We start from the raw sequence: 16690 nt of genomic DNA, 5'->3' as shown, positions 1-16690 counted from the left end.
TTTGGAGGCCCTTTGCCCATGAGCCCCACTTTGCCACTTAACCTTCTGCTCTGTTCCCATCGCTCCCTTCCACCAGCCTGCATCCTGGATAGCCCAGTTCTTGCTTCTTTGCTGCCCAAGACACCTGCTAAACCCTCTTGAGATCTCGGTGGCCTCGACCCGTCAAGGATCAACCCACCTCCCATCTCCTCCATTCAGCCCTTCTCCATTTATTTTGCCCATTACTGCTCTCCCCTGTCTCTGTTCTTCCACAGTGTTAGTGCTCATAATTCATATCATAAATGTCTTCATAAATTACCTTAGACCATTTCTCCAACTTTTCATGGGTATTAGTCTCCTCTCTTCTCATGGGCAAAAACCTGTTTTCCAATTGCTTTGTAACCGTAGTGGTTAAGAGTGTGAACCATTTTGGGCTGTGTGATCTTGGGCCAGTCACTTAACTTCTCTGTGCCTTGGTTACTAATTTGTAAGGCCTACATAATAATAGCACAGAGCTCGAATATGACTGTTATGAGCTAATATACAGAAAACATTTAAAATAAAATACGTCTGTGGTCAATCATTTTATAAGAACTAGCTTTTATTATTAACATCTTTATCGTCATCACTATTACTATTAAGGTGTCTAGAGCAAGACTGCTAGCGAGGAGGTAGCCAGTAAGAATATATTATTCTGGGAGTTCCCGTTGTGGCTCAGTGGTTAACAAACCCGACTAGCATCCATGAGGACATGGGTTCGATCCCTGGCCTCGTTCAGTGGGTTAAGGATCCAGCGTGGCCACGAGCTGTGGTGTAGGTCACTGACACAGCTCAGATCCCACATTGCTGTGGCTGTGGCTGGCAGCTACAGCTCCAATTGGACCTCTAGCCTGGGAACCTCCATATGCTGCGGGTGTGGCCCTAAAAAAGACAAAAACAAAAACAAAAAAACCACAGACATACAAAACACACAAAAAACCAACATATCACTCTCTGTTGCATTGGAAAGGCATCTCTATTTGCCTAAACTAGGGGACGGCAAACTTTGTATAAAGGGTCAGACAATAATTATTTTAGCTCTGGGGGCCAGAGGTCAGTCACAACTGCTCCCCTCAGACACCACGGCATGAAAGCAGCATAAACAAAACCTTATTCATGAATCCTGAAATCTGAATTTCATATAATTTTCACGTCATGAAATGTGACTCTTCATTTTTTTCAACCATTTAAAAATGTAGAAAAAACATTCTTAGCTTACCATCTGCACAAAAACAGGCGGCAAGCTGAATTTGGCCCTCGGCTAGGCGGGCTGACACCTGGACCAAGGTCACACAAGGTCCTCCGTGATACTGCAAATCAAGGCCCGTTCTACAGGCAGTAAGAATACATTGTGGGGTCTCAGAAAGGGGAGCGGACCCAGGCCCACACTTCCATAAACTCAGCTATGGTGGGCATTACTGGTACTCTGCCTGCTGTTCAGAAGCCTACATTTCCCAGCTTTCCTGCAGTCAGGCAGGGCCATGTGACTAGTTCTGGCCAATGTGCTGAAAGGGCAATGACAGTGTACTCGATTCCAAGGAGAAGCATTTAGGAGGCATGCTCTCCTCCCCCTGGAGTGATTTAGGAGGAGATTCTATAGCCTGGATCTCTGAGTTATCATACAGAGGATGGCATCCCTGGAGACATTTCCAGAGTCTTCCTGGAGGGACTTGGAGTGGTCAGAAACTAACGTACAGTGAGTTAAGCTACTGAGTTTGCCGGTGGCGTGGGGTGGGAGTTGTCATCATAGCATAAGCTAGCCTATCCAGATGAATGCAACATCTTTGTACAGATACAAACCAAGGAAGAGCATTAAGGATAAGTAAACACAAAAACATCTAGCCAATACCTGGTCTATCATAACCTTTCACCTTAACGACTCATTCAGGGGACCAATGTCTAGCCTTCTGGACAATTTAGCAAGTGCTCAGAAGTGTTCTCTTCTTCTTCAGGTTCTAGCCTGAGAAACCTGAAATCATCTCTTCCAGCAATAATCTGCGATGACAAGAAGTCTCATAATAGCCAAGAAGAAGAGTTTCTAGCCAGCAGCAAAGAATCTTGAGTGCTCATCATCTGATTTGTTTGACACAATCTCTGCTGTCTGAAAGCTTACATTTAATATAGCAAATCTCTTGCTTCTTAAATAATAATGATGATGACAACAACAAAGAGCAAAGCAAATCATGTTTAGTGTGGCTCATTTCAAGCCAGATGCAGTTTCTCAAAGTAGAAAAAACCAGGGTAAGAGGTAGGAAAGGCCTATTCTTTTAAGAAATCTGCAGAGTCAGAAGATTGCCCTAAGCTGTCCTAATCACTCAAGGGATTTAAATGCTTAGATGACCAGCACTCAGTGCCCTGGATTTACCAGACCATGGGAACACTCCAATTCCCATCCCACCAAGTAATAAAGTAAATCTCACACTGTTAGCAAGAGGTATGCCTGCTGGGGGAATGTTTGTAAATGATAATATTTAATATTTTCAAATAAAGGTTTATTTTTAGTGTCTCCTGCTGAGTAAAGAAGTGGACCAATGGCCTATATCACAAGTGACCGGCTCTATCGAGACTGTGGCTGTTTTTTTAAAAAATACCATTAGTAAAAAGAAAGCTGAGAGACCCACTAATCTGTCCAGCACTATCATTTAATCCCACTTGCAAGACAGCTACCACCCAAGGCAAACAGAAATCACCTACCTACCAAGGCCATGCAGCAGGTCAAAAAGGGGTGACAAGATTCATCCTTATGAGCTGGCTTTCCAGAATCTCGAGCCTCTGAGTGACCCCCAACGCGCATTGTGGCTCACCTTCTGCAAAACCTGTGAGGAGCTGGGAGGCTGGGTTCTAAAAGGGGTAAGCAGAGGCCATGCCCAGGGCTTCCTCCTCCTCTGGGTAAACCTCACCAAAAGAACCTCAAAAGACAAAGGACGTCTTGACCTTAACACTCCAGGCATGCCCCAATTTTTTCTTACATCTGATTTAAATCCTCCCTGTGGCAGCCTAACCATTTCTTCTTTCGTGGGTCTAAAGCAGAGCAGAAGCAACAGTACTCCCTTGCTAACAGATTTGAAGGGGAAAAAGTACCCTGGGTGAGCTGCGGTGTCAAACATGGCTGCCCATCGATCTCCATGAAAGATGGAGGCGTGCACAACGGACCCCTGTCCCAGTTACCCAGTAAGAACATAAGCGACTGACTGGGCTCTCTCACATGGCATTCACGTTCCTAAATAAACCGTGTGAGGTCTCATGACTGCTCACTCACCCACTCAGACACAGAGACAAACTCGCAATTCCTCTCATCCGTGGAACAAGACCCAGCCACAGAAATGCTTCCCCCGCCATGTGTCAAGACCTAGACTGTCTCTTTACTTTCTCCTCCGAATGGAATTCTTCCGGCCCACTGACTTTTCTGAAGGTCTGTCCCAGCCCCCAGGCTCTGTGCAGCCTGCACTAGGAGGACCAGAAACGTGAGGACAGAGAGTCGAGACAGATGCCACTACAGGCCGCCAAGGCCTATGGGGGCCCAAACCTTTTGCAGAGGAAGCATCTCCACAAAAGGGGAGCCTTTCTTAATGGTTGAGTTTCTGAAGCTCTACAGGAATTAGGAACAGCTTTATATCTCGCACACGTACAAAGAATCTCTTTTGAGAGAACCTAAAACCCCTGCCCTAATGAGGGGGAGATGACTGGGGGAGGCTTTCTAGCTCACAACCTGGCCACTTGTCAATCTCGGAAACATATCTTGATTGGCTTCTTCCAAAAGCATCCCCTAAGGGGCAGGGTTAATGTTGTACAAAGTACAGCCTCTAACTTACCTAACATGGTCCAGCCTTCACACCCCTACTCAATCGCCAATCACTTCAAGAAGTTTCTCTGCCACCTGAGAGAATTCCAACCTCTTCTAAATTTCCAGAGTGCCTGTTCACTGCCTTTATCTGTCCCTTAGCATTTACTGACTTGTTATGTAGGGGTGTGTTTGTGTTTGTGTGTGTGCGTGTGCGCACACGTGCATGCCTACAGGCACGTGTGTTGAGGGGGGTTGACTCTCATTCTATCTATGAAGGTACCAGTCCCTAGGAATCACAGGCAATGTCCTTACCTTTTTTCACCCCCCACAATGCCTAGTCATAGGGCTGTGAAAATATTACTTGGTCAACACTTGTAGAACGAAGGGATGGATGAATAATGAATTTATAGAACTTGACCCTGCTCTCCAGAGAGGAAGGTCTAAACAGACATAGCTTTCTGTTGCTGTGATAGTTACAAAACTGAAATAATGATCAAATAATAAGGGTTGGCACACTGGCCTTTCACTAATGAGTTGTAAGAATTTAGTCAAAACCCTTTATCATTCTGTGTCTCAGTCATGGGATCATAGTAAGCATTTGATGAGATAATGCATTTCTATGCACGTCTAAAAGTCTAATTAACGAACAACCACAAAAAGAATACAAAGCAAAGAGACAGCAAAATAGAAAAAAAAACCAATATATAGTATCCATATATATACGTGTATGTGTATATATATATTATATATATTAGAGAGGAAAGTTTGTTTTCTACAGAGAAACACAACCAAGAACAGGCGAGTCACTGGAAAAAATTCCCTGCAAATTCAAAGCCAGATTCCTTTCTGTATGCCTTCAGGCAGGTTACTTAACCTCTCTGTGTCCATTTCCTCGATCTAGAAAGTGGGGACCTTGATCATAAAGCTGTCGGCACTAAATATATGTATGGTATATTTAGTATGTGACTAAATATATATGTATAGTACTTAATATGGTGCCTGACATGTGGTAAGCACTCAATTACATGTCTGTTATCATTATTATTATTAGCAGCAGCAATATCATCATTTTTGTATCACTATCACATAGTAGGCATTCCAGAAATGTTTCTAGAAATGATTCAAACATTAGAAAGCTAATGCATTCCATCCTCTTCCATGTGCAGACAGTGTTATAGCCAGAACAAGAACTAGGCAGCCAACATAATTGTCACCTTGTTTCTACCAAGGCTCCCTGCTGGGAAAGTAGAGGGTACCCTGACACAGGATTCCCCCCTCAAAGGGAGCTGCATTTCCAGCCCAAACATCCGCAACACAACTACGAAGTCCGGCCCCTGGACTGTATGGACCAATAAGTCTGCACCTAACGTAATGAGATGGTGAATCATGGGATCTAACAGTAGCGAGGCAGACATACACACACAATTTCCCCATCCTGCTAACATTTTATTTGGCTGAAAAGGACAAGGTTACCCCAATTACAGCCCCCAGCTTAACACTGCTCTCCTCTTGAAATGTATCAAGAGATACTCAAGGCAGGATTTTTAAAGGCAAACACATCTCTGCTCGGCCCCGAGGGACCGGCCCGGGCTGAGCAGAGAAGCATTTTGCGTTAAAGTGATGTCTCATCCTGGATGACAGCCAAGCACCCCTAGGCCCCAACTCAGGGTGCTGACAGCCAGGGCACAGAGGAAGGCTGAGTGATTTCTGATGACAAGCCAGGGTCCACGATCTCCTGGCAGCACCTGGGCTCTCCTTGGAGGCCTCATCCAAGTCACAGGCCCAGGTCGGCTCTGCTGGGAAATAAAGGGGCAGCTCTGGATGCTGACTGGGCCTGCTAAGGGCTTCTACCCCGGAAGGAAGAGGGAACCAGGCCCCAAGAAAGCAAGGGCAGGGATGGTACCATAGGGCTTCTACCTCCCTTTCTCAAACTCAGGGGGGTGGTTTCAGCACAAGAGGGAGTGATACCAAATCGTGAGGAGCAGAAACTACAGGCTGGGTGGTCCCCTGAAGGGTACCACTGCTCTGGACCTCACAGTTACAAGGAGTTAAGCCTGAAGGAACTAAGCTCCTCCACTTCCCTTCTGCAAAGTATCTTTTCTAAAGTATCTTTTCACTAAAGGACCCTCTCACCTAAAGGAGGAGGGCTACTAGACTAGACTGATGGGGTAGGTGGGGGTTCTGGAAAGCCAGGTATGGCCTAGAGCCAGGCTGGGACTCGCTGCATTAAACTGCTCAATACCTACCCTGACTCTGACAGTCACCTCTCGCCCTCCATCCAGAGAGATGGCCCACCGCAGCCCTACTCGGGGTGCATCCGTGCAGGGAGCGCCCCCCAAGCTCTTTCTCCTCCTCCAGTTCTGTCCTCCACTGCCCTCAAGGAGAGCAGGCTCCAACCCCAGCCGGAAGAGCCTTTCTCCTCCCAGCTTAACACACCACACTGCAGGGAGTGGTAAAGTTTTCCAAGCAAAATCTCCAGTTTCTCAACCAGATAAGAAGCCAATTCTCCCACCCATCTGATTCAAAGGAGAAGAGGCAGAGGTAAGGGTTTTATTTTTAAAATGGAAGGTAAAAATATTTCAACAACTGCGGCTATAACACAGGTACCCTACCCTCCAAGCAAGAGGAAGAGGGACTTGCAAAGCCCCAAGGTGTGTGTGCAGTGGGCAGGGGGCCGTCCACTCTCCCTTGGACACCGGGCATGCTAGAGGTGAGAGCCTGGCTCCGGTGACCCTCTCAGACAGAAGCCTCCAGAGGTCAGAGATGGCCACCCCACAGGGCGCAGGGTAAGAGAGGCCCCTCATGATGCCTGTAGGGTAAAGAAAGTCTGCACTGCCAGCTCATGAGGATGTACCTTGGGAAAGGTTTCTTTCTTTATCGGGTTCCTTCAGGATTTGCCACCCCTCAAGCCCCCTCAAAGTTAGAGACTCTTTTCAGCTGCAGTTTGATTCTCTCCACAGCCCCCCAACTTCCACCAAACCCCTCCTCCAGGAAGATGCTAGCAGAAAATACTGCAGCAGTGCAGAAGGTGGGCTGAGCCAGAGAGGGCAACCCAACTTCAGAGAGTGTGTGCCCACCCCCCCTTAACCCCTCAACACCCAGCCCTGGAGAGGGGCCTCTGGGCAGGAGACCTCTCTGGAGGACGCGGAGGTGCCGCAGGGAACGCAGGGTTGAAGAAAGACAGCGGCAGAGGAAGGTGCCGTATCCCTTCTCTACTTACCAGGAGAGCTTGAATCCTTTCATTAGTACAGTCACGATAATCCACTGACCGTGTCGTTAGCATCCCGGTTACAGCTCCAGAGGTCCCAGGACATATTTGAAAAGATGACGAAGTCCCCAAAGAACAGAATCCCATGCAATGTGACTTGAACACAGAAAGAGAAAGAAAAGAGAGAGAAAGAGAGAGAGAGGGACAGCGCCAGCCAGAAGTGCTCTGCTGCGTTCCTTCCTTCCCCGTTCCCAGCTAAAAGCTGGGCTAGGAGGCAAAGGACAGCTTCTGCAAACCCAGCCCGGGGCTGGAGCTGCCCGCTCGAGCGGTTGCTGCCACTGCCAGTTTCTGATGAGGATGGGTAATGCTGGCAAGGCTGCAAAACAAGCCCTGGAGTTGCTGTCAACAGGCAGGCTGGCCAGCCACCCACCCACCCTCACCTCACGCCGGCTCAGAGCAGCCTTGGGGAAGAAACGCAAGGAGAGCCCGGGAGGACTGCAAAAACCTAGCAAAACCTGCACCTCTCTTCCCCCAGGCAGCAGCTCCCGCAGCTCCATATAATCTCCTAATCAATGCAGTACCCAAGCAAAGCACTGCCAGCCACTTCCGCCCATTTAAAGACACAGCACATGTTTTGTCCCAGGATGGGACAGCAAGTGAGGGAGAGGGTGGGTGAGCAACGTGGGTGTGTGGGTGCCGGAGAAGGAAGAGGAGAGGGGCAGAAATATCTGAAGATAAGCACTTTCTTGGGCATCCGCCAAAGGGTTAAAATGCCCCGCCCCTAGAGGGGGAGGGGAGCCTTGGTCCAAGCCCTCTGCAAACCTGGGAATCTTAAACTGAGATGCCCAGAGAGGCCTGGTGCCTAAATGTCCCAGACCACCTTAAATAAAATCCTCACCCTTCCCCAGCAGGGTGGGGCAAGCTGGGGCTGCTCAGTGCGATCCCCAGCACTTCACCGCGTGCGTGTGCGAGCTGAACGCACCCATTCTCTTCCCTGCTGGGGCCAGTAATGAGGCAAGGCAGCAACTTAGGGTGGCCCAGCAGCGCCCCCAGTCACCTGGGGCCAGAGAACCTATAAGCAATGTTTAAACAATGTTTTAGTACCGATACGGGGCTCCAGGAAGATTCAGACCAGACACAGCATTAAGTGAGAAGAGGCTGAGATTTTCAGCTTCAACTCACGATTCCCCAGGAAAAGGAGAAAAGGCTCTTTTAAAAATTCTCCCAGGAGCTCCAGCCCCAGCAACATCCCTGGCTCTGTGATTCCTTTTGGTCCTCCCCTAGATGACAGACTATCTAGGTCAGTAATGTGAATGGGTGAGAATGAACAAAGAGGAGATTAATTATGACATAGCAGCCTTCAACTGAACCATAAGAAGCCTTTACCCTGTCACTTGCTCCCAAGCAATCTAGATATCCATTTATGCTATGTGCTGGCACACCATCTCCACTTGATCCTCTAAGGTGATACTCCTCTTAAGAAAAAATGGAGTGCCAATCTCCATCAAGAACACTCATTGTACTTATATTACTTATATTATATTGTACTTAAATTACTTGTTTATTAAGCTACCTTCCTCCTTTGAGATGGTCAGCTCCATGAAGGCAGGGGCTATGATGGATGGTTCAGCTCTCTCTCTCCTCGGTGGCTATGAAGGCTTGCACACACAGGACAGGGCTGATGAGCAAGTGTTTAACTGAAGTGACCTCATTCAAACCTCGCTGAAACACTGCCGTCTCTCTCCATTGTCCAGATGGTCCAGCAGAAATACTCTTAAAGATCTCCTGGGTGATGAGATTTCACTCCATCCATAGCCCTATAGTTCCTAGGCCAGACAACACTGAAATGCTTTCGAGACTTCTGAACACATTGGGAGTTAGGTTTTTAGAGCCCCTTGAGCCTGTCCGAAGGCCATACCTCAGCCCCCATATTGTAGGGATGTAACAGATTCCAAAAGTGCACAGAGATCGCCTTTGTAACCTAGATAAGTCACTCAAAGGGCCTCTGAGGATATGTGACCCAGCCCCTAGATTAATGTCACTTAAAAGTACTCCAGGGAGTTCCTGTTGTGGCTCAAAGGAAATGAATCTCACTAGCATCCATAAGGATGCAGGTTGGATCCCTGGCCTTGCTCAGTGGGTTAAGGATCTGGCGTTGCCATGAGCTGTGGTATAGGTCGCAGACATGGCTTGGAACTAATGTTACTGTGGCTGTGGTATAGGCCCCTAGCCTGGGAATCTCCATAGGCCACAGGTGCAGCCCTCAAAAGATTAAAAAAAAAAAAAAAGTACTCCAGGGGGCAGGGAGAAGGATGGACTGGGAGTTTGGGGTTAGTAAGATGCAAGCAATTAAATTTAGAATGGAAAAGCAATGCGGTCCTACTATACAGCACAGGGAACTATATACAATCTCCTGGGATAGACCTTAAGAGAAAAGAATATAAAAAAGAATGTGTATTTTATATATATGTGTGTGTATACATATATGAATACAAAAAAATGTATATATATATGTCACATTGCTATATAGCAGAAATTGGCACATTATAAATCAAACACACTTTTAATAAAACTTAAAAAAATTTTTTAAAAAGAATAATCCAGGTAGATGAGAATATTCTCATCCTGCCCCAACTGCTCTGATCACAGGTACACATAAAACCTGGATCAAAGCTTTCCAAGTATTACACTAAAAAAAATACATTATTTTCATACTAAAATTCTTTAGCTTTTAGTCTTTACCTGTTTTTTTTTTAAACTCTCCTTTGCTTCAAAACTATTAATAAAAGTTTATTGAGAGTTCATTATGTCGGCATCATGCCAAGCATTATCTCATTTAATCCTCACGTCCACATTATGAAATGGTTAACTATCATTATTTTCCAGGTAATATGTTGCAGCCGAAAACCATAGAAGGTAGCGTCTTGATGTATCTAATGCTAACCAGCCAACAAGCTGCAACCTTGGGATCTGAATGAAGGCATATGCAACTCCAAACTCCAGTCACTCAATCATGACAAATCTTCATTAAAAAAAAAAAAAAAAAACTCTATCAGACAAGCTGACTCTAAGTGCTCGAATTCTCCCAGAACAAAAAGAATCCAGGTAAACAGGTAAAAAGGAGACCATCAGGCCAGCTTCCTCTTTCTCTTCCTGAGGAGTTAGCAGGCTCCTGGGTCCCTATGTGTATGTGATGTGAGGAGCACCCTGAGCTTCCTCATTTAATATATTTTCTCTCTTTATCTTCTCAGAGAGGGCAGTCTGTTTCAAATGGTCTGAAAAGTTCCCTGACTGATAAAAATTGTCAGCACTGACATAGCTCTGCATTAATCTGCGGATGATCAGACAGATGCCTTAGGTTCTCCTGCTTTCTGCTTGACGCTGCAAGCTAGCTGGCTGCTCCTTGATATCGGTATCTTAGGAAGGGCAGAATTTTAAAACAAAATAAATAAATAAATTCAGAAGACTTCTACTTCTGAGAAAATGGCAGAGTAGATATCCTGATGGTCTTTTCTGCTGACAACAACTAAAAATGCTGCATGAAATAAAACGTTGACACAGGGTGGGGGGGAGAAAGAAAGACATTCTTTTAAAATGTCTGATGAGCTCTCAAAATAGTAAAGGATATTTAGAGGCACAAACGGAGTGCGGGAAGAAACCCAGAAAAATCAAGAAAAGCTTTTGGGATGCACTTTCCAGAGGGCATTTGCAGAACCCATGAAACTGAGCTTTGGTTTTCACAGCCTCACAGAGCACAGTGGACAGGAAACAATGCCAAAGGCCCACCTACATGAGAGGTGTGACCGGAGATCTCCGAGTAAAGCGGGCCCTGCTGGCTATACCCTGATCCTAAGGATGAACTTGAGGCTCTGTGATGCTGAGGAGATTAAAGGAAAACTGTCTGAAACCCTGACGGTGGGTGAATGAAGGAAGACCAACAATCTCCCCTAAGTCTTAATTACAAACAGATCCTCACACAGATTGTTGCCTGAGGATTTCCTAAGCAATTCACAAAAAATAAAATAAAATTAAATTAAATTAAATTAAAAAACAGCGTCCAGAAAGGGGAAGACTGTAACCACAGCAAAATTAAGAACATCCAAACATCAAAATTGACCACAGAAAAGACAAGGTTTTTCTGGGAGAAGATATGTGTTAACATATGTAATTAAAAACAGAGTTGTCCACAGAATCTATTTTAAAAATTCTACAAATCAATAAGAAAAAGAAACACAATTAGAAAAATAGACAAAGGATTTGAATAAGCACTTTCAGAAGAGGAAATGATCAATAAATACATAAAAAGGTGCTCAACTTCATTAATACTTAGGAAAAGGCAATTTTAGACTTAAATGAAACGCCATCTCATACCCATCTGATTGGCAAAAATTAAAAAGTCTAACAATATCAAGGTTGAAAAGGAGCTAATGCAAGTGTATACTGGTTCAATTATTTAAGGAAACTATTTGGTATTACCAGGCCAAACTGAAGAAACGCATCTCCTAACATCTAACCCTTATACCTCACTGACTAAAGATACAGGACACACACAAGAGAAACTTCTCGCACAGCACTGGGTGTAATAACATGGTGTGCGGAAACCAACCAAAAAACTGGAAAAATAAAAACCAAACAAATGTCTACCAGCAACAGAAAGGAAAACCGGCATTTTTCTAATGTAGGATAGGATGTAGCATTAGTATACAAAAAAATGCATAAATTACTGTCACATGCAACAAAGTGGATGAATCTCAGAAACAATGTTGAACAGAGGATGCAAATCAATGAATGCCTACAGTATGATTTTATATGTTATATACCTACAGCTAAAGAACACATAAAATGATGATAGAAAGATAGACAGTCAATTTCATATCCAAATAGATACAGGATCTGTATGGATAGATAGATATTCAGTATCCATAAAATGAAAAGTCAAGGGAGTGACAGACACAACATTCAGGAAAGTGGTCGCCTCTGGAGGGCGGGAAGACAAGGGGGTCAGCAGGAAAAGTAAGAAGTACAGCTGTGGGGGGGGGATGGGCTGGGTGTTTGGGATGGAAATGCTATAAAATTGGGTTCCGATGATCACTGTACAACTATAAATGTAATAAAATTCACTGAGTTGAAAAAGGAAGTACAGCTCTTTGTTGTTTCTTCTTTCTGTGTATTTTGTACATATTTAATGTCTTATAAAGAATCTTTATATCCATTCAATATGTAGCAGAAACAACTTAAAAATAATTAGGAAACCCCTGATACCAATCTTCACCATGGCTTTCTGTGAACAGGCTTGATGAAAGGGCAGGATGGTGGGGGAAGGACTGACTATGCCAATGTTCTGTGTTATCTGCATTTTCAAAAGTCTAAGTTCCAAAAACTGATCTCCCCAGCCTCACAAATACTCACAAGCTGGTTTGCTTCATATAGGGTTGGTGTGTATCACTCTAAGCTTCTTGCTACAATGGTTCTTTCCAAACTTGACCAGGTTTGGAATGAAGGTTGGAGAAAGTTCCTTTACGACTTTAGCCGCTTGGACTTGATCCTGGCCTCCTAGGAGCCTGAAGGTGTCGCCCTCCCTGGTGCTGTTCCTTTCCTAACCCAACAAAAGCACAGGTGGCTTTTCTGGCCTCAACCACGAATAGGGACCAGAACGGTAAGAGAGGTCTTTCAAGCAGAGCACACTGCTGGGGACAGGTAAGCAGACACCCAAGGCCCCCAAGCAAGGGAACCCTAGCAGCTGGGAGCCCTCGGGAGAACTCAGACCTCTCGACTTCCACCTCCCCACCAGCGGCTCTTTCCAGCACCGGAAGCTCATGCCTCCTCCTGACCTTGGGAAGTCACTGGGAGCATATCTGGAGCAGAAAATAGATGGACGACGTGGTCTCTGAGGCTCTCCCCTCTCCTTCTTGGATCTGCCCTGCTCCTGCGGAGAGGAGAGCCGCAGCACCAGGGCAGAGCTGCGTGCCTCCAGGAGCTGGCAAAACTGGGGCAGAGCAGTGCTGCAGTCACACGTTGGGGAATCAAAGCTCCAAGCTCAGGCAGGGGAGTCGTCAGGCGCCGCTGAGAGTGTTATATTTAAGGAGCATTTTGGAGGTCAGGAAGCTACCGGAGAGGAGCAGCGGGGGAGGGAGCAGCCTCCTAAACACTCCATTTCAACAACAAGCCTCCTTCGGTCCTCCAGCCAGCATCCTCTTCCAAATTCCAAACTGCAGTCAAAAGAGGCTGTGTGAGGGGACAGCAGATGGCCAGAGCTGCGCCCATCAGGTGCTCCCCACCACTTCCCCGTCCCCTCCTCCCCGCCTCACTCTCTGCTCCCCACCCTCTGCCACTATTAGTCACTGGCTCTGGGGTGACAGTGTGGGCTGCAGGCATTGGCCTTGCCTTCTGGTCTGTTCATCTGTGTCAGCACCCAGCCGGGAGCCTCCTGAGCCTGAACCACCCCTCGTTTGTAGGGACCTGCACACACCCCTGCCCTCCAGCCCCACCGTCCACTGTTGGGGGTGGGGGGACACAGGCCACGGAGCAGCTGAGGTTGGGAGGCTTGTGGGGAAAGCAAGCCAGGCTCTGTTTATTTGAAGAATGCTCCCTTCTGCCTCTGTGACCCCAGGGTTTCACTTAGGGTGTGGAGTTTTAAAAAAAAGAAAAAAAAAGGACAGACTCATCTCCTCCCATCCTTCTTTGCTCCTCCTTCACAATCTGCTCATCAAGAATGTTCCTTCAGGCAACAGGATGGCCAAGGTCAAAGCCAAGCTCCAGTAGGCTTCATCCTGCCCCCAGTTGCTTCCCTAACACGGTCGACTGAAGAGGGAGAGAGACAGGCTGGCGGTGGCCAGGGCTTCCACAGATGGGTGTCTGTGCGCTGGAGTTTAAGGTGGCCTCCTACAGGTTCTCACAAGAATCCAGTGAGTATTACTAAACCACTTTCCATGGAAGAAGAAACCAAGGCCCCGGGAGGCCTAGTTCTCTTCCTCCTGCAAGTAGCTGCTTGGAGCTATGAGCTTCGGTGCTCTTGGTAAAAAGAGCAAAGGCTGCAGAGCAAAGCCCTGTGCCCAGGTTACCACAGAGCCCTCAGCTCTCTCCAGCCTAGGACCCTCTCCTTCTCAGCCAGGCCAGGAAGGGAACTGCCTCCTTTGCCCACCTCAGCACAGAAGCCAGCCAGGCTCTCGCCCCCTCAGCTGTGGAAGCAGCTCTTGACATCCTTCTCCATGGAGCCTTCCTGGCTTGACGGAAGGGAGCTGCAGTTTCAGGGCCCCTCTCCGTGTGGCCCTGGAAATCCCAAAGAGGACTCCCTCTCTCTTGCTTATCTTCCAGCCCCAAATCACCACTGGCTTTCCCAACACCTGACCGCCTGACTGGGTGCTGCTTTATCTGTCGGGCTCCTTCATTAGTGGGCCTGGATCACAGCCCCCACTGCTGCCAAACAGAAGGTGGCCTCTGGGAGGGAAAAGCTCTCCTGACAGGAAAGACACACACGCCTCAGAGAAACCCCACCCCTCCAGAGAGGGGAGCGTGGCCTGACTTCACTCCTCATTCTAATTACATTCACAACAAAAAGATAACATGTCTCCTGCCAGATGGAAGAAACAAGGCAGATTTCTAATTATCCCCCCTGCTCCTCCTGGTTTAGTCTCTGGAGAAATTCAGGGTGACTGATGGTGTCAGGGACCTAGGAGGGTGCTTAGAAACTCAGGTTTTCTCAGGGAGGGAGCACCCGTACACCCACAGCCAGCTGCTTCCTGGTCTCCTCTCACCAAAAAGAGCCTTCTCCTTTCTCAACGCAATCACATATGAAAATTGCCATTAGCAAACAGCTGAACTGAGTGTTAACTCATTTTAAGTGAAAAGTCTCCGGGCCAAGGACAAGACAAGAAACTGTTGTTGGCAGAGAAGCTGCCTGCTGATCTGACAAGTCTAGAAAAACCGCATTCTTAACTGACACGGGCCTGACACCGGTCTGGAGGGTGTGTTCTGCAGTTTAGCCCAAGGACTGGGGAATTTGACTAAGTTCAAATCCGTACTGAACGGTGTGTGACCTTGAGCAAGTCACTTCATTTCTCTAAGCCTCGCCTCGGCTCCATCCATAAAAAGGTGATGGTGACAACAATCCATGAGGTTGTTAAGGTTCAATGACAAAACACAGGACAAAACACTGCCTAAGTGCCCCTCGCTTTTAACCATTACTATGATTATTCCCAACCAGTGTCCAGACCACACCACCCACTGTAAGAACTACAGGCTCCAGAATTCCCGTCGTGGCGCAGTGGAAACACATCCACCTAGGAACCATGAGGTTGAGGCTTCAATCCCTGGCCTCGCTCAGTGGATTAAGGATCCAGTGTTGCCGTGAGCTGTGGTGTAGGTCACAGATGCGGCTCAGATCTGGTGTGGCTGTGGCTGTGGCTGCAGCTCTGACTGGATCCCTAGCCTGGGAACCTTCATATGCCACGGGTATGGCCCTGAAAAAGACAAAAAGACCAAAAAAAAAAAAGAAAGAAAGAACTGCAGGCTCCATTTCTATGCTTCCTGGTCTACTTTTTCTCCTTTACCTAAACAAAGTTTCTGGTTTTCCCCATTTTGCTGGGGGATATTTTTGCATTTTTGCCTTGTGATATTTCTGTCAAGTCAGTCAGCTACTTACTTATTCAATAATAACTGTACTTACTGAGTGCCTAATATGTCCATGACCCAGGCAAATCAAGATGATATTTCAATGATAAATCCAATATTGTCCTTGATCTCTAGAAGCTCACAATCGAATAAGCAGCACAAGACATGGGCATTAAGTAGTAATATTAAATACCTCTAACATAAAGTTTAAAGCATTAAGTCCTATAAGAGAGATACATATCATCAGGACAGAGTACTTCTGTTTTCCAAAATGAAGAGAAGTTTGTAATCATTATGCCAATTTTTCCATCAACTTATGAGTAATAGTGATATTTTCAGCTAACCTATGCTAAGTCTGTAATAAGTATTTCTTGATTAGCACGGTCTTAACACAAAAGAGTGAGCCAGAAAAAGGATCCAATATGTGTCGCCATCCTTTAAGGAGACCAGAACTTCCTATATTCATGACAGGTGTCCAGAAATAGTGCCTTCAGAACATATTGCTGCGACTGCTGCCAATAAATACAGGTTTATTTGGATGCAGCAGGCTGTACCTAACAGGGTGGACTTTGAAGTTTCCTTTCTTACATCAGGATATGTTCTTATCAGTGCCTTAAAGTTGAAAATGAAATGCTCGAAGATGTCTCAGGCTCCCAGGGCCATGATATTCTCTTACTATCACAAGAGCCATGAGACAGGCATAAACACGCATAAACCTAAGAGCCCAGGGGCCGCCTGTCTTGTGACCAGAGCTACACAGAAAATGCACCTGGGTCCTTCTCTACTCAGCCACTAGCCTACCTTTGCTGGTTTAGGGGCACCTGAGTGCTAGTGTGCACCATGACAGAGTTTTTTTACGTGGACCCAGAGACAAGTAAGGAAAGTAAGGGCAACGTGAGAAGTTTCAAAAAAAAAAAAAGACTAATATCCATGAGGATGCAGGTTCAATCCCTGGCCCCAATCAGTGGGTTAAGGATCCAACGTTGCTATGAGCTGTAGTGTAGGTCGCAGACACGGCTCAGATCCCATGTTGCTGTGGCTGTGGTGTAGGCTGATGGCTGTAGCTGCGA

At 46.5% G+C, this 16690-nt stretch overlaps 1 protein-coding gene across 9 annotated transcripts in view; it reads right to left on the bottom strand.

Annotated features, from left to right (window-relative positions):
• Positions 1–16690, bottom strand: part of GRAMD1B (GRAM domain containing 1B) — a 248309-nt gene that overhangs the window by 86962 nt on the left and 144657 nt on the right. Inside the window, exon 1 of one of the 9 annotated variants that reach the window (XM_021063033.1) lies at positions 7023–9160. The exons of the other annotated variants lie outside the window; for them this stretch is intronic. Coding sequence (XP_020918692.1) covers positions 7023–7045 — 23 coding nt within the window. The 5' untranslated portion in view covers positions 7046–9160. Of the gene's footprint in view, positions 1–7022; positions 9161–16690 lie in introns of those variants that run through there. 9 annotated transcript variants of the gene reach the window in all.

Source organism: Sus scrofa, chromosome 9, assembly GCF_000003025.6.
Source record: "Sus scrofa isolate TJ Tabasco breed Duroc chromosome 9, Sscrofa11.1, whole genome shotgun sequence".
Taxonomy (NCBI): Eukaryota; Metazoa; Chordata; class Mammalia; order Artiodactyla; family Suidae; genus Sus; species Sus scrofa.
Note: the sequence above shows the minus strand (reverse complement) of the source record. Positions and strands in the feature narration are given on the sequence as shown.